This window comes from Coturnix japonica, unplaced genomic scaffold (genome assembly GCF_054131305.1).
Source record: "Coturnix japonica strain WE unplaced genomic scaffold, WE-NBRP24 Scf041, whole genome shotgun sequence".
NCBI classification, from domain to species: Eukaryota; Metazoa; Chordata; class Aves; order Galliformes; family Phasianidae; genus Coturnix; species Coturnix japonica.
Genome location: NW_028188944.1, coordinates 1,511,430 through 1,537,944, shown reverse-complemented (window position 1 = coordinate 1,537,944; position 26,515 = coordinate 1,511,430). Strand labels below are relative to the sequence as shown.

Sequence of the window (26,515 nt, the reverse complement as noted above, 5' to 3'; positions counted from 1 at the left end):
GGTTTCTTCCAACCCAAGCCCTCCCATGATCCTATGATTCTGTGATTTCATTCAGGTTTATTGAGATGAGTTCTCCTGAATGTGCTGTTCTCCATATGATTATAATTGGAGTCCAGATGGGTGACTGAAACCAGACACCAAACTTTCTGATGGCCAAAATTAAATGAAATCAATCCTTTACTGTGTCAGTAGTCTGTAACTAGAGCCCATCAGGTAATTCCCAGCCTCCTGCCTGTATCAGTGGCTGCACACAGTGAAAAAGTCTGATGGGATTTTAACCTCTAAAATGTTCCAAAGCAACCAGAGGGTGAATATATTCACTATGTAAATACCTGCAGGAATAAGCTTGTCATGTATGTCCTCAGGTACCACAGTAGTTAATGGTGGGACTCAGTAGGTCATGCTGAAAGTTGAGTCTGCTGATTTTGAAGGTCTTTTGAAGGTCTTTTCCAGCCTACATGACCTTATGCTAATATTTCTGAAATTTATTTCTGTTCAGCTCCCAGAAAACCTCCCACCCAGCCCCCAACTGACCCCGTGGTGAAAAATAAAACAGAAACCTCAGTGACGCTGGCATGGTCCCCTCCGAAGATGCACCGCCCCATTCCAGTCGATGGCTACATTGTGGAATGCAAGAAACTAACTGGCTTCACCTGGGTGAGGTGCCACGAGTCTCATGTCCCCGTCCCAGAGTTCACGGTGAGCAATCTGTCTGAAGAGGCTGATGATCAGTTCCGAGTGTCTGCAGTCAATGCGCATGGACAGAGCCCGTCTCTGGAATTCCCAGGGAGCGTGCACCTTGGTAAGCACAAAAACCCCAATGGAAATGGGTCAGTGTGTGCTGAGCAGCTGTGTTGGTTCCCTAAAGATGCTTCCTTTGACTTTAAGGTTAGCAGTGCATTAACACACCAAAGGCTTTCCTTTATTCCTAGTTCTCCTATCTCCTATCAACCTCCAGCTACCACTAAAGTGATACGAGTTGTTTCTGTGACAGAGACATGAATATCCTTATCTTTTTATATCTCACATGTGCAAGAGGCAGAACTTTCTGTAACAGATCTTAAGCACAGAAGTGCTTCTTCTAGCACTCATGCAAAGGGAGAAGTAGAAATGTACCTATGATTTAATCTTCCATCTCTAAATGAGATACCAGACTTGCATCTAAAGAGCATTAAGACATACATGTTCTTCCTCAGACCCAGTCCTGGCTGTGAAATCCCCCCTAACAACTGGTGAAGCTGTACCTGGAGGGGATGCCATGTTTACTATTGACCTTACAACAACGTGCAAGCATGCCAGCTGATGAATGTCTGCAGTTCACAGCTCTTGGCCAGTGCATTCAGTCACCAGGTTTACCACTGCATGACCATAGAGCAGTACTTTCAGCTGCAGGTTCAGACAGCCTTTCTGATTGCACTGGAATAGTTTAGAAGTAGGGGAGCAATCATTCCAATAATATCTCTATCAATCAGCTTTGCATGACAAAGTAGAACAAATAAACATTCATGATGGGAGGACCTGTTTGTCATTGGGTGGAAACCTCTGCAGAAGCATGTTTAGAGCATTATTAATCAGTAGAAGGAGATGTTTGGTTGATTTTTACTTAGTAAATCCAGCAAGAAGACCAAATGAAATATCGTGAATTGCTCAGCACTGACACAATGATGAGTGCAGGAACAGAAGGTGATACTTTTTCAGAGATGTTGCAGCAAACATTGACCACGTTAGCCTGATATAAATTGAAATAACGAGGCCTTTGCTCCTGACAGGTGCTGCAGTGAGATTTACCAAGAAGAGCAAAGATGTAGAAAAGATCTGCGCTTGGCTGCGTGAGGAAGCCAAACTGCAGGCTGAGCTTTCAGACACAGGCGCTACTGTGGAGTGGATGAAGGATGGGAAGGAGCTCAAGGCCAGTGAAAATTATGAACTGCAAATTGTGGGGAAGAAACACACCCTGAAAATTCACAACGACTCAATGGATGATGCTGCAAGTTATCAGTGCATCTGTGAGGGGGATAAAATGCTCTATCAGCTTTCAGTGAAAGGTATGTGACAGTCTGGGCTGTCCTCTTCCTGCCCAGGGCCAGCAGACTGCATTCACCTGACTCCCCGACAGTCCAGCTGTTGTCAGACAGCATCTGGGGTGTTTTCAGTGGCTGTTTTGACTTGAACTGGCCAATCTGCTTTGTAGAGCCATTTGATTTCTGTGTTCTGTCCTGTGATTCGTCCCTAAGATATAGAGGAAATCAAGGGAAAGACAGGAAAAAGAGCATCCCAGCCTTCCTGCTCTTCTGTCAGGGTGGCCACAAGAGATGATGTCAACATCTCTTTTTGTAGCAGTGATCCCAAATGTAGAAAACACCTGTGAAGAGTCACAGGGACTAAATTGATGGAGAGCAGAACTTCCTGCCAAGGCTTGTCAGCTAGTCTTAATTTTGCTTTTCTTCTCTCTCTTTGTCATGTTAGCATAATATTTCATACTGGCAGGTCTGCCCATAGAATTAACTGGCACAGGCTGCCCAGGTAGGTGGTGGGATCCCTGGAGGTGTTCAGGAGCTGTCGAGATGTGGCCCTGATGGATGTTATCAGGGGGCATGGTGGGGTGGGTTGGGGTTGGAATCAAAGGAGGACCCCCATGTATTTCATCGGGAAGCACTACTGGTAATAAGACCTTTGGAGCAAATCCTGGTAGGGCCACGCTCAGCTGGTCCAGTCTGGAGGCTGTTTCTCCTTACTGCAGTATCTGCAGTGAAAACCAGCAGCTGCTTTTGTGTGGTTGGGCTCACATCCAGCAGTGGTGACAGGACTACAATGATAAGAGACAGTTCCTGAAAAAATGAATGAAATTTGACTGTATGATAGGATGGAGTTAAATGTATTGACAGGATCTCAGTCATCCCAGTGTCCATCAGCTGGCTCTCGAGCTCCTAAATACAGGCATTCTGTAGAACGTTGTTGAATTTGTATTATACATGCGTGTTCTTGGAACTGCAGAACAAATGCATGCATAATCCAGACTTTGATTTTAGCAGCTCTGACTGCGCTGTCTCAACAGACCCAACTCAGTTGTGTGCGCTGTTTTGAAATGATATGTTAACAAGAAGTTGGAAAACAAGCTCAATTACCCTCAGTAAAATAGGACCGTGGACTTAGGCTTGAACTTTTGGCTAAGACAGTGGTGAGATTTTGAATCTTTGAAGTCAATTATTCCACTGTGTGTTAATAAGGGCCAGTTTTATCATCTAACTTTTGCACTCCAATTAATTTCCATAAAGGAATTCTTTTTTTTCTTTTTTCTTTTCAGTCCTAAGTGATATCTCTATCTTTTAGGCTCGATTTGTTTGCCAGGGGGTTACAGTGCAGTAATAGATACCCCCTCCATTGATTTCCTTCTAGTTTGCTTGTTCCAATTCTTTCCTCAGTTTTCCTATTTTAGACATTTTCTTGAAGCCTTGGGCTTCTTCCTTTGGCTCTGTCCCCTGTACAGTGTACGTCCTTCAACTTGTGGAGATAAGGTAATCTGGTACGTGGTTTATAAAAGCTGCCAATTTGCCAGCTTCTGAATTAGAATCTAGCAATTAGAACTAGGATTAAACGTGCACGTTTGATCTTATGATAAATGAATGCCTCATGGTCACCAATGTCCCTGCAGTTCTTTACCATCGTATGTATTTTGTGTCTTCATATTTTGTTTCAGCACTGGCAAACTTCGTAATCAAAGAGACAAGTGGAGGAGTAATCAGGGCCGTTGCTGGAAAACAAGCTGAATTTGTTTCTGAGACCTCTGAAGCCAATGTCATGGTGAAGTGGTACAAAAATGGCAAAGAAATCAAGACCAGTAAGAAATTCACAATGGAAGATAAAGGGAAACTGCATAAGCTTGTGGCTTCAGCTGTAACGAAAGAAGACGAGGGAACATACATCTACACAATTGGAGATGACACTCTGATTTTTGATTGGAAAGTCTCAGGTAAGTTTGTGAGGCAAACATAGGATCACAATCCATGTAAAGCACTTCAGACTTAATTCATTTTATTTGTCCAACGCTGTGGGTTTCCAGTATTTAGGACAAAGATTGCATAGCTCTATTGAAGCAATTCTGACCTTCCTGTTGTCCCTGTGCAAATCCACAGTATGAGCAAATAATGTAACTGTGTTGTGATGAATTCAAGACAGCCTTAGCTCCAGCTGGGGCTGGAGTCACGACTTGAGCCCTGACATCTGGGCTTCATTCATCTAGTTCATGTATTGCCTCAGCACTTACATCATCTTTAAACCTATGACTGAAATGGTCCTAAGTTATTAGCATGGGAATCCTGTCTCCTCTTTGGACAAATTAAACTCCACATTTGGAGAGTTGAGTGTCTCCTGCTGTACCCGAAGGACATTGTGATCTCTGAGGTGTCTCCCTGAGGTGCTGTAAGCACAGCCATTAGCTCATAGTGCAAGTAAAGCACTGTTAGGTCAAGCCTGGAGGAGTAATGCTTGTCACTGACATGTTCCTGTTCAGGGTGGAGCTGGAGGGTAAAATAACACAAGAAATTGTCATTGAAATTCAATATCTGTGAAATTCAGCTGGTTGCATTCACAGAACCTGGCGTTAAGATCTGTTTTCTGTTTTATATCTTGAGCCTATTTTCCATAACCCAGTCCTCATTTATGAACTGAAGCTCTACTGAAAGCCTTTCGCTGTGTATGCTCATGCTGCAGTGCAGCGCTTGTGACCTTTAACAGCACATTCACGTTCCTCTGATGACAGGATCCTTACGGTTGATTAAGACCCTCTAGTCTGACTGCTCACCCATCACCACCGTGATGCTCACCATCAGCTTAGCTAAAAACTCAGCAGAGATGATAGATCAAGCACAACACTGGATTTGGGGTGGCTAGAGATTCCTAAGATATTGAAGGATTGCTTGCAGGTGGTGTTGGTTCAGGTATTCACCCTGCATCCCACCTGCTGTTCTGTTTGGTTGAGAATCATGCATTCTGCAATTTCACTTTGTAATTCAAAGACCCTGGCTTTATCTGTTGAAAAACTGATCTAAAACAAGCCAAGAAGACTCCGTTGGAACTGGTTGATGCAGAACAAAGGCATCCCCAAAGGACAAGTTGCACTGTTTGATGAACATTATTGGATGAGAGCTAAGCTAAGATTTAAAAAGTTCTGGGGCTGTCTCTGAGCATCAAATACAGAGGAAGCCTGCATGATTCCCTGAGAATGGATACCTCCTACTTTGGTGTAGGGTTAAGGGAACACTAGCAGTAACTCCTATCACAAAATGTCGCATGGCTCAGACAAAATGCCATCAAGAGGGCTTAATTAGGAGCACCAAATGGTCGCAAGATGGTCTTAGGGCAGGGAAGTAATCTATCTATGTGATATTGATTGATGCTATTAGTTCTTAACAGCTTGACTCTAGAAGGACTGTTGTTCTTTGGTCACCTAGTTATAAAAGAATAAATGGCTCCTGTCTATTACAATTTTTAACGCATTTTTTGTTCACTGATGCCATAAATGTTCCTGGCATAGTAATTGGCCTTGGTATATTCAGTGACTGAAAGCAACAGTTGTTGCTCTAAGAAATGCAGTACAAAGCTAGGTCTGCCTGTAGCTGACAGCCATCAGCTTGCTCCTCAGGCAGGTTCTGTCTGTGTATGGGAGATCACAATGTGAACCACTGATTGATCAGCTGAGGCAAGTGTGGGGTCAGCTGTGGGAGCACAGGTGAAAGTTATGTAGCTGTGCTCCCTGGAGGGGTGGAGTTCGACTCCACCTCCTCTGAGACCTCATTTAAGGGCTGACCCTCACTGAGGCAGCATCTCTTGGAGATTGCTCACCAGGGAGGATCACCTCAGCTCTGGTGAGTTCCCTTTTCCTTATATCTTCTGTATTTCTACCATTTTACTTGTAATTGCTATCCTTGTTAATACCAGCATAGTTATTGCCAATACATTTGGCAAGCCAGGCAGGAGCCACTGACTTGGCATCTAGAAATATAAGGAAAAAAAAAAATGTCCTTTGTGTGGAAAATCTTTAATTGGTACAAGGGGGAGAAGACCACCCCCTTAGGGACATGCCTTCCTGGACAAATTCCAGGTTTTGAGGCGTCCCCATATTACCAATTAGCAACAATTATTGAACAATGGGGCCCTTTAAGAGTACCAAATAACATGGACGCCTATTGTCTAACTGATTACTTTCTAGGACTACAAAAAGATATCTTAATTACAAAAGAAAAGCGAATGGCTGCATCTATGGCAGCCTGGCCATTATTAAATGCTTTAAATCGGGCAGAGATAAAATCAAACAACATTGCACATGAAAATGAATTGTTAAAGGCCCGTATTGAAAAATTGGAGGGTGAGATCAATCTATTGACAGGAAAAAAACCGTCATTTTCTTCCTCCAACCCTCAAATTAGATACATTTCATTTAATGACGATCAAGATCCTGAAGAAATGAATCAAAATAAGATCACTAAATCTGATCTAGAAAAACCATCTGAGACGGACTCACTAGAAGTCCGTCCAGTAATAACTCAAAAAACAAAGAAAATTCAAGATCGACCAGCAGGAGTGCCTCCTGATCAATGGCCCCCTGCCAAATCTGTTTTACATGTAACAGCCCGTCCATATACGCCTACTGAACTCATGGACCTAGTGCAACGATTTAGGCAAAGGCCAAGGGAAAGTGTTCCGGCTTGGTTATTACGGTTATGGGATTCAGGGGCAGATAGTGTACTGGTTAGTGGCCCCGAAGTATCTAAGTTGGCCACAATAACAGTACATCCTGCCCTTCGGCAGAGACTGTATGCTGGGACTCAGTTCCCTGAAGAAAACCATTCAATTGTAGAATGGATAACGGCTGCTTGCCGCATGGTGTGGACAAATAAAACTGACATGCCAGTAAACACAGGGATGTGGTCTTCTATGGAAGACCTTCAAAATTATATACGCGAATTAGGTATGAGAGAGGCTATCTACGAAGACACATTCGATAGCCCTGATATGGTTAAATTTTCTGCGGGAATGAGGGACCTAATTTTACAGTAAGCACCCTCTCATATGTATGGAACCTTGGTTTCCATACTTAATCCAGTAGTATCCGCAGAGGCAGTAGTCCAACAAGCCGCCCAATTGGTAGCAGACCTCGGAGAAACTGAGCGTTTACGAGCTAAGCGCAATATCAGGGTGATTGAGGATGCCGAGGCTTTTCCAATAGTGCGAGCCAGAAGATCGGCCCCGCGAACTTCTCGGGCAGGACCTGTTAGGGTATCCCGGAAACAAATGTTTAATGATCTGCTCCGGGCAGGCGTTCAGTTTTCAAAAATTGATGGGCAGCCCAATCAGGTTCTCCTTCAGTTGTGGAAGCAACTGAAGGATGAACAAAAATTTCAGAATAAACCCAAAAGGCCAGGGATAAGATTTATAGAGCGGCGACCAACAACAACATGGAATTTAGAAGATTTTATAGTTCCAAATAGGAAAAAGAAGCCACCTCAGGTGCCTCGGGTTATGACACCGGAGGTATCGGAGGTAAAAGACTTGAATCTGGCTCAGTTCATGGCTTGACGAGGGATGTCAGTCCTCCTAGGGCCTCTAGACGGGACCGGAGGCCCTATGTGGAACTGACGATATACTGGTCCCGAAAGAATATACAGAAGGTTATGGCCCTAGTTGATACCGGGGCAGAGACATCTATAATATATGGAGACCCAACTAAATTTAAAGGTAATAGAGTGATGATTGGAGGTTTTGGGGGACAAACCATTCCGGTCACCCAAACCTGGGTAAAACTGGGGGTCGGGCGTCTTCCACCACGGGAGTACAAGGTATCCATTGCCCCAATTCCAGAGTATATATTAGGAATTGATATCCTGTGGGGTCTGGCTCTCCATACAACAGTGGGAGAGTTCCGATTGCGGCAGAGATGCATTAGTATCCGGGCAATCCAGACAATATTGAGAGGCCATGCAAAACATGAGCCTATTTGTTTGCCGAAGCCACGCCGGATTACTAATGTGAAACAGTACAGACTCCCGGGTGGGCAGGATGAAATAACAAAGACGGTGCAGGAATTAGAAAGAGTGGGTATTATAAGGCCTGCACATAGCCCATATAACTCCCCAATATGGCCAGTGCGAAAACCGGATGGAACATGGAGGATGACAGTAGACTATAGGGAATTAAATAAGGTCACGCCACCTGTTCATGCGGCTGTACCCAATATTGCCTCCCTAATGGACACACTAAGCAGGGAAATCAAAACATATCACTGTGTCTTGGATTTGGCGAATGCATTCTTCAGTATTCCAATCAGTGAAGAATCGCAAGATCAGTTTGCATTTACATGGGAAGGGAGGCAATGGACTTTCCAGGTCCTACCCCAAGGGTACGTACATTCGCCCACTTTTTGTCATAATTTAGTGGCACGTGATCTGGCTAAGTGGGAAAAGCCAAATAATGTCAATTTATATCATTATATTGATGACCTCCTGTTAACATCCGATTCGTTAGAGGCGGTGAGACAAGCAGCAGATTTGTTGATAGCTTACCTGCAGAAAAGAGGGTGGGCTATAAACCCACAGAAGGTGCAAGGTCCGGGGCTATCTGTAAAATTCCTGGGAGTAATTTGGTCCGGGAAAACCAAAGTACTACCCAGTGCGGTAGTAGATAAAGTCCAAGCGTTTCCAGTCCCTACAACATCAAAACAATTGCAAGAATGTTTGGGTATATTGGGGTATTGGCGCTCCTTTATACCTCATTTAGCTCAGCTATTAAGGCCATTATACAAGCTTACAAAGAAGGGTGAATCATGGAATTGGGGAAAGATAGAACAGGATGCTTTCCAACAGGCAAAACTGGCAGTTAAACAAGCTCAGGCGTTGGGTATATTTGATCCGACCCTCCCAGCTGAACTAGATGTTCATGTTACTCAAGATGGTTTTGGCTGGGGCCTGTGGCAACGCCAGAGTTCTGTTCGAACCCGCATTGGATTCTGGTCTCAGGTTTGGCACGGAGCAGAAGAACGATATAGCATGATTGAGAAACAGTTATTGGCTGCCTATTCGGCATTACAAGCAGTAGAGCCGATAACGCAAACAGCAGAGGTCATAGTTAAGACTTCATTACCAATCCAGGGGTGGGTGAGAGATTTGACTCACCTTCCTAAGACGGGGGTGGCCCAAGCACAAACGGTGGCACGATGGGTCGCCTATCTAAGCCAGAGAAGCAGTCTGTCTTCATCTCCACTTAAAGAAGAACTACAGAAGATCCTAGGCCCAGTGACGTATCACAGTGATACATCAAAAGAACCGATGGTTGCTCCACCAGAGAAGAGTCCCGTCCAGGAAGGAAGATATCCTATTCCTGAAGATGCCTGGTATACGGATGGGTCCAGCAGAGGCAACCCGAGCAAGTGGCGAGCAATAGCATACCATCCCTCTACTGAGACCATCTGGTTTGATGAGGGGGATGGTCAAAGCAGCCAATGGGCAGAATTGCGAGCCGTGTGGATGGTTATAACTAAAGAACCTGGTGACGGCGTCCTGAACATCTGTACAGATAGTTGGGCTGTGTACCGGGGGCTCACTCTGTGGATTACGCAATGGGCTACCCAGGAATGGACTATCCACGCCCGACCGATCTGGGGTAAAGACATGTGGGTAGACATTTGGAATACGGTCAAACACAGGACAGTATGTGTCTACCATGTCTCTGGTCATCAACCCTTGCAGTCACCAGGAAATGATGAAGCTGACACACTGGCCCGAATCCGATGGATTGAGAATTCACAATCTGAAAATATTGCCCGTTGGTTACATCAGAAGCTACGGCATGCTGGACAGAAGATAATGTGGGCAGCTGCTAAAGCATGGGGGCTGCCTGTACAACTATCTGATATCGTTCAAGCATGTCAGGATTGCGATGCTTGCTCAAAGATGAGACCGAGACCGTTGCCTGAAACAACATCCCACATTGCTAGAGGATATAGTCCTCTTCAGAGATGGCAGGTCGACTACATTGGGCCCCTCCCTCGGTCTGAGGGGGCGAGATATGCCCTGACCTGCGTTGACACTGTAAGTGGACTGCTGCAAGCCTATCCTGTACCAAAGGCAAATCAAGCATACACAATTAAGGCACTTACTAAACTGATGTCTGCATACGGGACACCTCAAGTTATCGAGAGTGACCAAGGGACTCACTTCACTGGAGCGATGATACAGCGCTGGGCAGAAGAAAACAACATTGAATGGCGATTCCACCTGCCATATAACCCAACAGGGGCAGGCCTTATTGAACGTTATAATGGTATCCTTAAGGCTGCCCTGAAAACAGACTCTCAGTCCCTGCAGGGGTGGACAAAAAGATTATATGAAACCGTGCGGGACCTGAATGAAAGACCTCGGGATGGCAGACCCAGTGCCCTGAAAATGTTACAAACTATATGGGCCTCCCCTCTTAGGATCCAAATTACAGGCACCGATAATAAGGTAAAACCGCAGGTTGGTACTGAAAATAATCTTCTGCTCCCTGCCCCTGAGAATTTAGAACCAGGAATCCATAAGATAAATTGGCCTTGGAAGGTGCAGGTAGGACCCAAATGGTGTGGCCTACTTGCACCTTGGGGGAGATTATTGGAGGTGGGAGGTTCAGTCACCCCCTCGGTGATAGGTACATGGCCTACTGACATCGTGGTCAATACTCCGGCCTTTATTGCTAAAGGAACACCTATTATGTCCCTATGGCAGATCAAGACTCCTCCTCTGGTGCCAGATATAGTTATACAGCCACAGATATCTGGCCAGAGGGTATGGTATCGGAGGCCGGGACATAATCCAGTACAAGCAGAAGTATTGACCCAAGATAAGAATACGGCCTGTATCTTGCCCTGGAGGGCGGATCTTCCCCTCCTAGTACCCTTGAAACATCTATATTACTCCCCTTAAGATTGATTCTAAGCCTCTAGGACCATTACTCTGGACTGATGAAACGCAGACGGACCTGCACTTCAAGATGATTTGTCTCCGGTAACATCTATCAAGCACTGGCCCATGGAAGATCATAAACACCCATCCAATCATCATCATTTGAATAATATCAACATCTAATGCGACGGGAGATTGTATCAGCGTCGTGATTGGGTCTCTGTAATAAGGGGAACTCACCTAATCATTGGTTCACGTTGTGAAGGGGTGGAGTGTATGGGAGATCACAATGTGAACCACTGATTGATCAGCTGAGGCAAGTGTGGGGTCAGCTGTGGGAGCACAGGTGAAAGTTATGTAGCTGTGCTCCCTGGAGGGGTGGAGTTCGACTCCACCTCCTCTGAGACCTCATTTAAGGGCTGACCCTCACTGAGGCAGCATCTCTTGGAGATCGCTCACCAGGGAGGATCGCCTCAGCTCTGGTGAGTTCCCTTTTCCTTATATCTTCTGTATTTCTACCATTTTGCTTGTAATTTCTATCCTTGTTAATACCAGCATAGTTATTGCCAATACAGTCTGGATGGAATGAAGGGCATGAAATACTGATGTGCTCATCAAACGCTGCTTGTTAGCTTAGAGACAAGGTGTTGAATTGGTTTGTTCATGTATTGCAAACAGGTTACTTAGCTGCCTTCATTTTAGCTTCAGAAGAACATGTGCAGAATACAGAATTGATTAGAAGAAATAAGAACTGTCTGCATAGAACTTACTCTTTCCTTACACAGGAGAATCAAGCACACGTTTGTATGTGAGTACCTCCAGAGGTGAAACTTGATCCCCCAGATGTAATGAGCAGAGACATTACAATCAGTTCTAACTGTATCTTAATGCTGTGCTGAATAAGCCTGAGTCAGGATGTAAACCACTTTCTCTTTTTTTCTTCAGATGAAGCCATTAATTTTGTCAGCAAGTCCAAAACGACTCCAGAAATATCAGTCAGTCCTTCTGAAGACCTGGAGCTGGTGTGTGAGGTGTCAGCTGCAAGCGGAGCTGTCGTATAGAAGAAAGATCAAATAGAGGTGAAGCAGGACCAGAGGACAACCATCATCTGCCAGGGGACGCACCGCAAGCTCATGGTCAAAAATGTGACCCTGAAAGACCAAGGGAGCTACAGCTGTGAAACAAAAGATGACAAAGCAACATTCCAAGTGGAAGTCAGAGGTGAGAAAATGCTTGGAATCCCAGAGATAAAGGAACACTTCATTTTGTGTGTCTTGCATTTGGAGGATCAACTTACAGCCTCTCTGGTGCAAAACATTTTGGCTATAGGACTTTCTTTGTCATCTAGTGTCATAGCAACACTTTTCTACATGTGCTTTTCCATCCAGGAATGAATTACTGCAACAAACAATAGGCAAGGAGGGTAACTTGTGCAGCTCTTGTAGTCAGCTGGTGTCTGCAGGGTTACAGTGCAAGAGCACACCAGGCATGCAAGGAGTGAGAAAAGGGGAGGTGTTTGATGAGATCTGGTTACAAAATTTGAATGACACAATGAGGTGGAAAATGCCACTAATCAGACTCATAAATGGCCTGGGTTGCAAAGGCCCACAGTGCTCATCCAGTTCCAACCCCCTTCTTCCTATGTGCAGGGTTGCCAACCAGCAGCCCAGGCTGCCCGGAACCACATCCAGCCTGGCCTTGAATGCCTGCAGGGATGGAGCATCCACAGTCTCCTTGGGCAACCTGTTCTAGAGGGCCATTCCCTTCTGATTTACTGGAAATGTAGAGAGACATCAGAAGAAACAAAGAGAAGGGAGGAGGTTCAGCAGTGCATGCAGGTGTTCTAAATCTCATGTCCAAATCTGCTATCAGACTGTGAAATGTTTAGATTTATGATATGATATGAAATGATATGCCTATTCATTTCCCAAGGCAAAATAGAGGGGAAAGTATTTTCCTGTCTTAATGAGGCATCATGATGGTCCCTGTGAAGGGCAAGTATAATGAAAATGGGGAACTGGAGTAAGCTCTGCAGCAGACTACAGCAAAATGGTGTGACTGTTGTGATGTCCCTGCAGAGAAAGAAGACGTGTTTACAAACAAGGACAAGGTACAAAAGGAGGTGAAGGCTGCACTGACTCAAAATGCCACGCTGAGCTGCGAGGTGGCCCAGGAGAAGATGGAGGTGAAGTGGTACAAGGAGGGGAAACTGATCACCTCGAGCAAGAAGTTCAAGGTGGAGTCAGAGGGCAAACAGTGTCGGCTGGTGGTGATCCAGGTAGAGAAGAAAGATGCAGGGGAGTACAGCTGCGAGGCTGCTGGCCAGAAACTCACCTTCAAGATTCATGTCACAGGTGAGAGAGAACACATTTTGGCCTTTCATTCTAGAATGTTTTAGAAAACGGTCATTAGTTTGTAAGTTTTCCCTGCTATGCTTAAAATTTTTGGAGCTGAACTTTGGGGTGGTTAATTTCTGATGAGGAAATTGAACAAATTATTCTAAATACAGTTGTGAGGCAGCTCCATCTTTTAAAATCTTCAGGAATTTCCTTTTGCTGTGGGAATGAGGCCATAGACAAGAAAGTTCTGATTGCACTTCTCCATTCCCACGTGCCTGTACCACTAGAACAACTCTGCAATGCAGCTGCGTCTCAGGAAGTTTCAGAACAGGGGCTTTGTGTCAAGCACTAGGGGGTGTGCTCTATGTAACATGTTTTTGTCTTGGAAGGGCTCATTTAGCATGGGAGAGAATACTACAGGAATGTTTTGTATAAGTTGATGTTTTGAAGACATAAGTAAATGGCAGCTAGGGGACGAAAGAGTCATGAGAGTCATACAAGAAGCATCACAGAATGCCTTTTGTTGGAAGGGACCTGGAGGATCATCCAGTTCCAATCTCTGTCCTAGAAAGGAACACATTCTTTGTGACTAGGTTGCTCTAACACCCATCCAGCCTAGACTTGAACGTTTTCAGGGATGGGGCATCCATAAATTGCACAACTTCTCTCCACATCATTCTCTTGGGGCATCAGACTGGGAGAACTGATTCATTTTTCTGACTCCTTCCCCAAAACCTGCTCTTCTTTCAAGAGGCCAAACTAATGTATCTCTCTCTTTTCAGAGCCAGAATTTGTATTTACAAACAAGGAGAAGGTACAGAAGGTGGTGAAGGCTGCAACAACAGAAAATGCCACGCTGAGCTGCGAGGTGGCCCAGGAGAAGATGGAGGTTGTCATCAATTTATAAGCAATGAGCCAATAATGTTCCAATTATAAACTTTTATTAATTGTAGCGGGTAAAACTAAAAGGCAATTCAGTGCTGGGCGACAGGGGGATTATTGTTCCTCCAACTGCCGCGCCGTCCCGTCCCTTGCAACTTCTTTTGTATTGTCCATCCCGAGCGTATTGTCCTTTAATTGGTCGGTTGTGATCGTGCGACTTGGTGTGTCGTTCCTTGGTTGGTCCTTCCGTGGAACTTTGTATCCATCGGGGCGCGCTTTGCCTGTAACTACGCAGAGTACACAATCTACCCATAAAATTAGAGTGTTCTGCAACCTTTGTGGCCTCCATATTCCACCATTATATCCCGGTCCTAATGAACAAGCACTCCACCACAATGCTACCACATCCCGGTCTTAATGAGCAAACATTTTATCACAGAGGTCAAGTGATAAAAGGAGGGGAAACTGATCACCTCGAGCAAGAAGTTCAAGGTAGAGTCAGAGGGCAAACAGCGTCGGCTGGTGGTGAGCCAGGTGGAGAAGAAAGATGCAGGGGAGTACAGCTGCGAGGCTGCTGGCCAGAAACTCACCTTCAAGATTCATGTCACAGGTAAGACAGGTGTTGTATGAAATACAGCAGAGAACAGTAAAGTAAAATCTAGTTTCTATTATACTGCACCTGGATCACTGTAGTCTGTGCTGAGGTTTTTTCCCTAGACTTGATTGCCTGGGTTTGTAGAAAGTATTTGGTTTCAGTATGACACAAAGACCTGTTTCAGTCTGTCTGTAGAGCAATAATTAGTAATATATGTACAGTGGAAGCAATATTCAAGATATTATTCAAATCTCTCCTGTGCCTGAGATCCCAAACTGTAATTCTTGTTCACCTAAACATTTGACTAAGATAAGTATGTGCAGTGAGGCTGGAGTGCATGTTCTACGTGCAGCCTTTCATGGCAGGAGAAGCAGGAACTTCTCCTAGTAGTACACTGCCTTTTTACTATGCCTTTATGTTGGAGGCTGCATCTGGATAGGTGAGTCTGCTACTCACAGTAAGAGACCTGGTAGAGCTGACTATTGCCAGAGCTCAAAGTAAGATAGATATCTGCAAATCACACACAAAGAACAAAGGACTGCGTTGGTGAGCATATTTCCTTTGTGCCTTTGACAGTCACAGTTGTGGCAATGGTAGAGGCCATGAGGAGTCTGTTCAGGAAGCCAGGAGTACTGTTCTGGGTCATGAAAAGGCAGCCAGTGGTTTGGCTATCACATGTTTATGTGTTTTGATGTTTCACAGTGGGTCTTAAGTAAAAGGAACTCAGGTTTTGGTTGCCTGCAGGACAGATGTTCTTTTGGGTTCAATATGTTTGCATAGTGACTTGCAACCATGGGACTGCTGTTCAAGGACCCTCTTGGTTCCTTCAGTTCCTAGGTTCTTGCCTAGATTTGACACTTTGTTTCAACAGAAGAGCTGATATTCTCTAGTGAAGGCTATTAGTTTGGGCACAAGTGGTAACCTAAACCTGTTCCAACCTGTACATACAAACCTGCAAGTTGGTCTCATTTCGGTCCCTCAGTCAATACTTTTTCTTTTCTTCCCTCAGAGCCAAAACCTGTGTTTATAAACCAGGAGCAGGTGCAGAAAGAGGTGAGTGCTGCCCTGGCAGCAAGTGCCTCCCTCAGCTGTGAAGTAGCACAGGATCCAACCGAAGTAAAATGGTACAAGGATGGAAGACTGCTTGCCTCCTCCAGAAAGTTCAGAATGGAATCTGTGGGCAAAACACGGCGTCTGGTTGTGGAGCAGCTGGAGAAGAAAGATGCTGGAGAATACATCTGCGAGGCTGCTGGCCAGAAGATGACCTTCAAGTTGGAAACAACTGGTGAGCATTCGCTTTGGGAGCACTAAGCAGCTTTTTATGTGGCTTAGAGGAAGACTGGCTGTCTTCTACCCTGTGGGCATGGAACAGCCACAATTCCCCCCGGAACAACATCAATGACCCACACCACAAGTTGGATTCTCCTTTTTAATGTAGTGGTAGCGAGGTGAAAATCTGGCTGTGGAATATTTTTGACTAAGGAACTTCTACTTTAATTTCTAGATGCGCTGAATTACCCTCTGGAGTGTCTTTCTGAATATATAAGCAACCATGGGTGACTATGATCCTGATTTATATCTAGGTTCAGGCTTACTTTTTCAGTTAGGTTAGATCAATAGCTCCAGAGAAGATAGGGAAATACAGCAGTTCACTGATACCATGTGTCAGAAGAATGCAGCTCAGTGCTGGGCAGTTTGCTGCTTCATTCCCTCTTACAAGTTGCACCCAAGGCTGGAAAAGACCACTGAGATAGCTGAGTCCAACCCAGCCCACCCTCACTGGACTTACTAACCACGTCCCCAGTGCCACATACCCGTGGCTCTTGAGCACCTCCAGTGACTGCGGTATATCAGCGTGGTTGCTTCAGTTGTGGGAGTTTTCAGACACTGGCTGTTGTTCTAGCGAGACAAAAAAAACCAAAACTGATGGAACAGTGTCTATACAGGAAGCAACTGGCTGTCCTGATGGCTGCCAACAGTTTTACACAAGGTGTGTCATGCAAGCTTGCATGAGTCTGGTTTAAAAACTTGCTGTTCTGATGGAAGGAGAGGATGTTGGTACAGGATAACTGCGGGATTTGTGCTCTCCCGACATCCAGTTGCAATCACAGCTTATTGTTGCTATAGAAAACAGCTTCTCTGTAGACAAATTGAGTTAGTTCCAATAAGTGGCTGAAGCTTTAAGTGATCCAAGGTGAAGCATGATCCAAACTGGAATTTAACTAATTGTAGTAGGGAATCCAAGCCTTAATGAGATGAGTTATTTAAAATATGAGTCCTCCATCTAAAACAGCATTGAACTCTTACTCTGGTTTATGATAGAAGTGAGAGTTTAACAGCAGAAGTCTGAAGTTATGCTCCATATTTCTCATCACTCAAGAGAATATTTGAATATATGAATTCCTTTGGCTATGTTAGAGCTCATAATGAGGTCAGCTGATGTTCTTTAAATGCTCGGAGTCTAGCAATGTGGGGAAGTGGACTGCTATTTGCTGTTGAGCTTTAGGCTAAGAAGCCTGATTTTAGAGGACTGTGGACTTCCCCTTTCCCTTCCCCTCTCCTCCCCTTCTCCCTGGACTGATCCCACATGGTTTGAGAATGATTTCAGATCAAGGTAAATGAGGAATCGCCGTGTGAAAACCTGTTGTTTTACTGCACTATAAGAGACACTTAGTCAAAAGACAAGTGTGTGTTCCAAGCTTGAGATTGCAGGAGATCCTAGAAACAACTCAGCTGCTCAAACCTGTAGTCTGGCTGAATCTTTTATTGTCAGTTTTGGTCAGGAGGAGATGCTTGAGTAAGACAAATAAAAGGTCACGGGTAAGTTGGTCCTTCTTGTGATATACTTCTAGGCTTTCATCAGGGAGAAGCTTAATTAATCCAAATAATCATAGCAGAAACCACACCAAGAGCATGAGAGTGAAATTTATACTTTCTTGACGTGAAGGAAAATTTTACCTGGTTCTGCCATTCCCCAAATATTTGTTTCCTTATGACAAGAAGAACTTTGCAGAAGTAATTTTTTTTTTCATTCTTGCATGCAACACAAAAAGGGGTAAAATCTAGGAGGCCACCTGAAATGTTTTTTCCATCTGGAAGGATCCATTTAACAGCACCCATGGACCTGGTTATGAACAAAACTAAGTTCCCAACTAAATCCACATTCTTCTTTCTCCTTCTCAGAATTGCCTGTGAAAATCAGCAAACCATTGGCAGACAGTAGCGTCATTGAGAAGGACAAGGTCACATTTGAGTGTGAGCTGTCCAGGCCCAACATGGACGTCAAGTGGTTCAAGGTATGGCATGTAATGGTATTTTCCTTTCTGACTTCTCTGGAAATGAATGAGAGCCTTTAATTTCACTTCCAAGGGATGCGAGTCTGAGCTTTTCTTTGATAGCTTTTTCACTGCTCTCTTTTCTTTATGCTCTTTTATTTGCCCAGATCAGCACTCTTTGTTATTATGTCCTGAGTTCATTTATCAAGTTGAAATTGAAGTTTGCTTTGGTTTTATTGTGAACTTTTTAGGTCATGCTGCACAAAATATTGTTGGTTGAACTACAGTACAGTCTTGAGCTTCAAGTCTAACACAGAAATTCTCAGCCGGGATTTTGTAGCCTTGTTGTGAACTGGGTTTTTGGGGTGAAATCTCAGTTTTCTTTGCACCTGACAGTGTGAGAATTTGCTCTGGCACTTTGTGTACCTCCCTGGTGCTCAGCTGTTCCTTCCCTTACTTGGGGATAACGTCATTTATTCAAGGTGATGTCCAAACAGGCTTGTTAACAGTCCTCCGCAGTGCTTTAAGCTGTCATAGGTCAGCCAGAATTTATGCATGTTCTATAGCCATTCCTTCATGTTGAAAACACTGCACTGTGCTTAAGCTTCAGCATATGTTCCAGTAAGCACAGTTCCATTAATTCTAGGGGAGTGGGTGAATTAAGCATAGATCTGAAGGCTCCCTTTGCTGAGTGCAGAGATGGAAGGACTAATGGAGATCTGACTTGATATTTTCCCTTCTAGGATGGGAAGGAGCTCTGTCAAAGTAAAAAAGTGGGCATTACTTCCCAGGGAAATAAGAGAAGTCTCATTATTCACAAGTGTGAATATGAAGATCAGGGAACATCCACATGCTGAGCAGCCTAAGACAAGACATCAGCTACCCTAAAGGTTCATTTTATGTTTAACTGAAAGAGCAAATAAATCCTCTTGTGGTATTTTGCACCACGGGAAGAAATGCTTCATGGGCAGTTTGGGCATTTCTTGGTTAGTCCTTTTGGATACCTTTCTCTTTCTTCTTTATGCTCAAGACAGATTTTCCCTCCATGTGTTGCATTGGTTAAACCCCAGTTTGTAGCTCATCATTGGGCTCTGAAGCATCAGACTTGTTACTGAACACATGGGTCTGCTGTGCCCTGGTAGATGCCACCTTCCCAAGGGACGTATGAAAGGATGCTTTTTTCTGATTTCCTACTAGATGCTGTCCTCATGTGGCCACTTGGGTTCAGTGTTAGCATGAACATGAACATGTGTCCTGTCCCATGACTTTGGTGAACTCTCATTTTCTCTCTCATTCTGCAACCAGGTTGGGTTGCTGTTTCAGTACTGGCTGTTTTATGTAGCCATTCCATTTGTTCTGGTTTACGTTCTTTTTTATTTTCTTTTTTTCAGGCATCATTTCTATACAGTAGACAAAGCCAGCCTATTACATTTGATTTACAGGTTTTAGCTTTTGCTGGTAAGCATTTCAGCTCTCAGGCAGTTTTACCAACAGCTTTGAAGAGCTGAAATGAACCAGCCTGGACACGATGGTCTGTTTTTGTTGGTGTAATGAATTTATGAAGTTAAACTGATTGACCCCATAAGGTTTTACAGTGTATGACTCACGTCTGGCAGAGTTATCACAGCAATGAGTTTATATACTTAGCATTTCAGGAGGCAAATGGTTGGGGATACTCTTTCATTTGCTTGCGTCTCAGAGTGAATCACTAGTATGTGAACCATCCTTCATCTCCTTTGTATTGCTTTTGTGTGTGTCTGTGTGTGGTTTCCCCTGTGAATTTCATTCTTTCCAGTTATATGGAAGTTCTCTTTTGAGCAGTGAAATTAGATGTTCCATCATCAGTCATAATGGTAAAGCTGAGTTGCCACGTTATCCGTGTCCTTTCTGTCTGGCGTCTCAATAACTGCTGCCCCACCACAATATCTGCCTAATACTTCAGCTCCATGGATGCCTCCTTGTGCAAACTGAGAGCCTGTATTTGGTGTGCATAGATCTGGGCTTACATCGGTGCTGGTAAATGCACTAGTGCATGGGCTAAGCAGTCCTGCCTCCTGTGCTGTGGGCATTGAGATGGGGCTCCTACAAGCTGCCCATTGCAAGATATTTAGAAACTAATTGCTGCGGAGGTTTCCATCCTCTTTTCAGACTAACTAAAATTTGGTTAGTGGGATCAAAACAGAAGGGGCAGGGAGGGAGAGCTGACCAAGGACTACTGATGGAACAACTATGAATCCTTGGTTCCTCAGGATTCCCTGCATCAGCAGTTGGCAACAGGAGTAAGGGGGCTCAGGAGGACACTGTGGAGTAGTGTGAAAAATGAGCGAAGAGAGTTACTAATTGATGCCTCTTGGAAAGTAGTCCAAGAGTGGTCCTCTTCCTAAACTCTCCTCTTGTGTGTGGTTTTATCTTTATGAGGTGTTCATAACAAGTGATGTGTAGATCTCCCTTATCTCATAATGTCTTTGCCTGCCTGCAGTGAATATGCAGGATACTGGATCATATACCAGCTTCTTTGAATTACTGCTCATGTCAGGAGATAAAATCTGCCTATTCTTTGAACTAACACTGGCGAGGGTTAGTTATTCTGGCTACCGAGAGAATGACACAGCAGATTAAACTCTTTCATTTCCTTCTTTGTCAAATGCCTTTTCATCTAACTGTGTGTCCCATAGAAATTCAGAGCAGTGTTGGCTGAGGGAAGTGGAAATATTTATCTCCTGTGTGTATCTGCCACCCTATTTAGACATGCTGGCAGAGAGCAGAGATTGGAGGAGTTGGATTAGGCAGTAGTTTCCCTATTGCTCACAGAACCACTTTTTCTGTGGTCTCCCTGCTACCCTGTGCCCAGTGGCCTATGCAAGATGGAGCGGAAAAGGCTCATTTTATGAACAAACAGGAACCTTTCTGGTCAGATTAATACCTGTGCTCTTTTAGAGAGATTTAGATACTAGAGATTTTAGGTACTGGAATAGGCTCCCCAGAAAGGTGGTTGAATCACCATCCCTGGTTGTGTTTAAGAGCCTTTTGGATGTGGTACTCAGGGATATGATTTAGTGTAGGGTTTTTAGAGTTAGGGTACTGGTTAGGCTGCGGTTGGACTTGATGATCTTCAATGTCTTTTCCAACCTGGGTAAATCTATGATTCTATGCAGGAACTCTTCTCCTGAGGTTAATCCAAGTTGTATCCAGGCCCTTCAGAAGGAAAGGGATATAGCAGCACAGAAATATGGCCTGATTCTGACATAACTAAATGCAGACCTGGAGAGTTAAAAGGGATTGTGTGATGTTCAAAGGATTTTGAAGCAAAGATGTCCCCTAGGTAAGATTTGTGGCTGACATTCCCCATACGTTGTTTGTAGGCACACAAGCTAAGGAGAGACTAGTGATGAGCATGCAGAGAAGCCAATGGTTCAGATAGGTTTGTAGTGACACAACACTGTAGAGTTCTGTCTAGTTCTCCTTGGCATAGTTTGGAAAATAAAGATGAGGTAATTGGTGGTAACCAATATGGCTTCATCAAGGTCAAGCCATGTCTGACAAACTTGGTGGCCTTTCATGATGGAGTAACAGCATCAGTGGATAATGGGAGAGCAACTGACATCATCTACTTGGACTTGTGCAGAGCATTTGATCCCGTCCTGCATGACATCCTGGTCACCAAACTGGAGAAAAATGATTTTGATGGATGGACCAGTTGCAGGATAGGGAACTGTCTGGATGGTCACACTCAGAGAGCTGCAGTCAATAGCTCAGTGTCCAGGTGGAGGGTGGTGTTGGGACCAGTGTTATTTAACATTTTTGTAGGCAACATGGAGAGTGGAATCAAATGCAGCCTCAGCAAGTTTGCAGATGACACCAAGCTGAGCGGTGCTGTTGATGTGCTAGAGGGAAGGGATGCTACTCAGAGGGACCTGGACAGCCTGGAGAGGTGGGCCCTTGGCAGCCTCATGAACTTGAGTGTGGCCAAGTACAAGGCCCTGCACCTGGGTCAGGGCAATCCCAAGCACAGGCACAGGCTTAGAGGAGAATGATTTGAGAGAAGCCTTGACCCTGAGGAGAAGAGTTGGTGTGGAGGGAGGTGTCCCTGCCTATAGCAGGGGGACTGGAACTAAATGACCTTAAAGATTCAGTCAGTTCTATTGTTTTTCTACCCTTAATTTTGCTTGAAAGGTTTTAGAATAAATGAGATTCTGGTTTCCATGAAAACTGTTTGCAGGGAGCTCCATTGTAGCTAGTAGGTCTGTCTTTAAGTTCAAGGGCAATAATGCATTGACTGTGTTGAAGAGAGAAATGACTCAGGAATGGATGATGGTTTAGAATAAAACATAATCCTACTTATTTTCTATGCAAATATGTGTAAGGAAAAGATGCTGCACTCAGTTCTGGAAATACCCTGACAAATATATCTCTACTGTTTCACAGCTGGAGATATCAAGATTGTTAAAGCACTGGAAGATGTGGAAGTGAATGAATATGGGAGTGCATCTTTTGTCTGTGAGATTTCACACGATGAGGTTCAGACCCAGTGGTACAAAGAGGACAACAAGCTGAAGGCTGATGACAACATCAGAATGCAACAAGATGGTAGGGTGTAAGCGGGGGGTCTTTCTCCTGAGTGGGGGGTGGGTTGGAGATCAAGCATATAAGACATCTGAAATGAAGTGAAGAGGGTTCAGAAGCGAGTTCCCCTTTTGTTTTGGGACTGAGGTTTAGGTGGAACAAGTGACATGGTGGGATGCTTAGTGTGGGAAGTGTGATGCTATCCCACCATCCCACACTGCTGGGAGCAGGTAGGAAATGAGTGCAGTTATTTCCAAAGTGGGGGTGAACAGGGCAGTCAGTTCACCTCTCCAAAGAGGTTTTGTCTGACTGTGAGTGTGATCCTTCTGTATCAGATACTTTGAATTTGACGGTGGCCGCATTTGATCAGTCCTTGTAGAAGCCATGTTTAGATTCTGCTTTGGTCTGCTCCATTTCCAGTTCAAAGTTGTTGGACACTAAATGAGACAGCTGCATCTCAGTAAAAGATGTGTTTGAATAGCTGTGATGTGCTTACTATTCAGATTTACAGAGCTGAGGTTTTGTCCTTGGCTATAGCAAAGAAGTCAAATCAGGTGAAATTAATTGTATTTCTGAACTAGACAAGTTTAAGTTTGGTAGCACCTAAATTTGGTGCGGTTTGTCATTGATTTCATCTGAAAGAAACTTGCAGGCTTTTTATCTGCTGTTGTCCCCAGCGTAAGATTATCCATTCACATCCTAAAGTACTTGTTATATTTTCAACTCACTCTTATTTGAATAAAAGCCTCAACAATTGGGAGCAATTTAATAAGCACAGAACAAGAGCTGGACCTTGCATTTGGTAGATACTGTACAGTATTACTTCATAGAAATGTAGTCAATGGCATTCCCTATAGACAATCGTTTGTTTTATCTTTAGAGTCGTTCAAAGAACCATTGTGAACTTGACATTAATTGGAATGGAATACACGCAAGAGACTTTCCTCTTCTTCCAATTGTCCTCATCCTTTCTTCTCTTCCACCCCTGCTTTGCAGATTACCATATAGAAATCACCAGGAAGTTGGAGGACAAGACAGCTTTGGAACGTCATTCTGTCATCCTGTCCTGTGACTTCAGGCCTTCTCCAAAGGTTGTGAAATGGTTCAAGGGCCGCACACCCATCGAGCCCTCTGAGAAGTACAAGATCAAGAGGGATAAGCATTCAGTAGAGCTCAGAATTCTGAAGCTGAAGCCCGATGATGCTGGTGTGTACAAGTGCAAGGCAGGAATTGCAGAGACTGAGGCCACGCTGACAGCTGAAGGTATGAGCAGGGAGGGTGGCCTCTTCCATGTCCTATTTCACCTCAGATTTCTCTTCTTGAGGTTGACTTCTGCCGTTCTCTCCTGCTAACTTTATACATGTATTATCTTCACATAGATGATTACACAAAGATCATCTAGTCCAACCATTCTACCACATCCCAGTATGATTTATAGTAACAGTGGTAACAGTTCACCTTGTTTCCCCACAGCCCGCAATGTAGAAGTAACGAAGCACCTGCAGGATGTAGAAATTGAAGAAGAGAGCTCTGCTGTCTTCTCCTGCGAGCTGTCCCATAATGACAAGGATGTGGAATGGTTCCTGAATGGCAACCTCCTTTACACCAACAATTACAATGACATCAAGAACGTTGGCAATTGCTGCACACTGACAATGAAGCAGGTTAAGCCTGAGGATGCTGGCACAGTGACAGTGAAGTCAGACAAGGTGTCAGAAAGCGCACCTGAAGGTGATAGGTGGGTCTGATCACACCCCTCCTGGATGTAAGAGATGCTAAGGAGCTCCAGTTCATTCTATTGTGCAGCAGTCCTGCTTCTAAAGCTGACCTCTCTGGGGTGACAAGTCATCAGAGGCTTTCTTCCAGTGGAAGGTTCCATTGCAGCAGATATCAAGGAAGGAGGATGGTTTTGGTGTCCTGCCAAAGCATTCCATTGCTTTTTATCATCATTTTACTTAACACAAGGAGAGTTACAGGAGCAATTTCTTTTACTGCTTCAGTAACATGCAGTGTCAATGCTGTTGTCTCCAAGGATTTATGACTGAAGGAGAGATCATTCAGTGTGTGTTTTGCCTCTGGGATGACTAATGACCAGGCTGTGAGCAACCTGATCTAGCTGTGAATGTCCCTTTTTATTGCAGGGGAGCTGGGCTAGATGGCCTTTAAGGGTCTCTTCCAATTCTAAGGAACTTGTGCCTGAAGTGCAGAAGTGGATGAATTATACCACTTCTTCATATCCTCCCCATGATTACAGAGGAAATACAACAAAACAACATGCATGGTCTTACTGTTGTCATTTGCTTGAATACGAAGACGTCTCTTTTTTATGGTTGAGATTTTTGTGGTATGGGTCAGGAGGAACTCACACTTTTTAGCTTTCTCCCTAGGCAAAAAGTTCCAGTTGCTGCAAGCCACCGAGGTAACCAATAGAGGGGCCCTGATCCCCCTTGTGCCATCGGGATGCTCTGGCACGGGATGTGCCTCAAATTCAAAGCTCCTTCCCACCTCCCAAGGAAAAGCAAAGCAACTCAAGCATCTCCAGCAAAGCTGCCCAGCAGACAGCAGGGAATGCAAACAGCTTCTGGCTGCTCCCCTGCACTCCTGTCCTAAGTAAGTGACCCCTCGAGGACTGGATGGGAAATCAGTGCATGACACACGTGAGTGTGCACAGCATTGTGCAAAGCAGTGGGGATCCATGTGTGTGTGTGTATTTGTGCATGGATGGTACACACATTTGTGTCCATGAGTGTACAAACCAGTGGTGTTGCTCAGGTGTGTGTAGGTCTGTGGGTATGTGTGCAAGGATGAGCATGCACATATATGTACGTGCACAGGGGTGTGCAGAGTGTTGGAGCTGCACAAGGACATTGTGGTACCGGTGTGTGCGTGCACTTTGGGAGTGGAAGGAAGGGGTTACACATGTGTGAGTGTGTGTGCGCACAGGGCTGCACTAAGGGATGTGGTTGTGTGAGTGTGTGTGAGCACATAGATAGTGCGTGGATGCGGTGGCACAAATGTGTGCTTGCACAGGGCTGTGCTGAGGAGTTGGGCTGCACACAGGTGCACACAAAGGGATGTTTGAACCCTTTGCCCCTAAGAACAGTTTTCCAGTGTCTCTCGTCCAAGAATTCTTTGAACAGCCTGCAGCTGACTCTCCTGAAGCTCAGGGTCCTGACTTTGCTTTTTGCCAGGCCCGCATTCCTTGAGATGAGGAACTCTAGGAGGGCATGGTCACTACAGCCCTGACCACCTCCAGTCTTAACCCCTGCTGTGCAGCATGTCCAGTAATGCTTCCCTTCACAGAATCACAGAATCACAGAATTACCCGGGTTGGAAGGGACCTCAAGGATCATGTAGTTCCAACCCCCCTGCCTAGCAGGGCCACCAAACATACACATTTACTAGATCAGGTTGCCCAGGGCCCTGTCCAACCTGGTCTTGAACACCTCCAAGGACGGGGCATCCACAACCTCACTGGGCAGCCTGTTCCAGGACCTAACCACCCTTCTAGTAAAGAACTTTCCCCTAACATCCAACCTAAATCTTCCCTCCTTCAACTTAAAACCATTTCCCCTAGTCCTGCTATTATCAGCCCTTTCGAAGAGTTTACTCCCCTCCTGGGAGTAAGTTCCCTTCAGGTATTGAAAGGCTGCAATGAGGTCACCTCGCAACCTTCTCTTCTCCAGGCTGAACAAACCCAACTCCCTCAGCCTGTCCTCATAGGGGAGGTGCTCCAGCCCCCTGATCATCTTTGTGGCCCTCCTCTGGACCCTTTCCAAAATTTCCATATCTTTTTTGTACTGAGGGCTCCACACCTGGACACAGTACTCCAGATGGGGCCTCACAAGAGCAGAGTAGAGAGGGACGATCACCTCCCTATCCCTGCTGACCACCCCTCTCCTGATGGAGCCCAGGATCCCATTTGCTTTC

General features: G+C 44.8%; 1 protein-coding gene across 1 annotated transcript; it reads left to right on the top strand.

The window, feature by feature from the left end:
• Positions 1-15,779: 15,779 nt before the first annotated feature.
• On the top strand, positions 15,780-23,712 carry LOC146752760 (myosin-binding protein C, cardiac-type-like). The gene is made up of 4 exons (XM_085531329.1): positions 15,780-16,032; positions 17,931-18,043; positions 22,448-22,609; positions 23,582-23,712. Exons 1-3 carry the CDS (start codon positions 15,915-15,917, stop codon positions 22,490-22,492), a joined length of 276 nt encoding a protein of 91 aa, XP_085387455.1. The 5' UTR covers positions 15,780-15,914; the 3' UTR covers positions 22,493-22,609; positions 23,582-23,712.
• Positions 23,713-26,515: the final 2,803 nt, after the last annotated feature.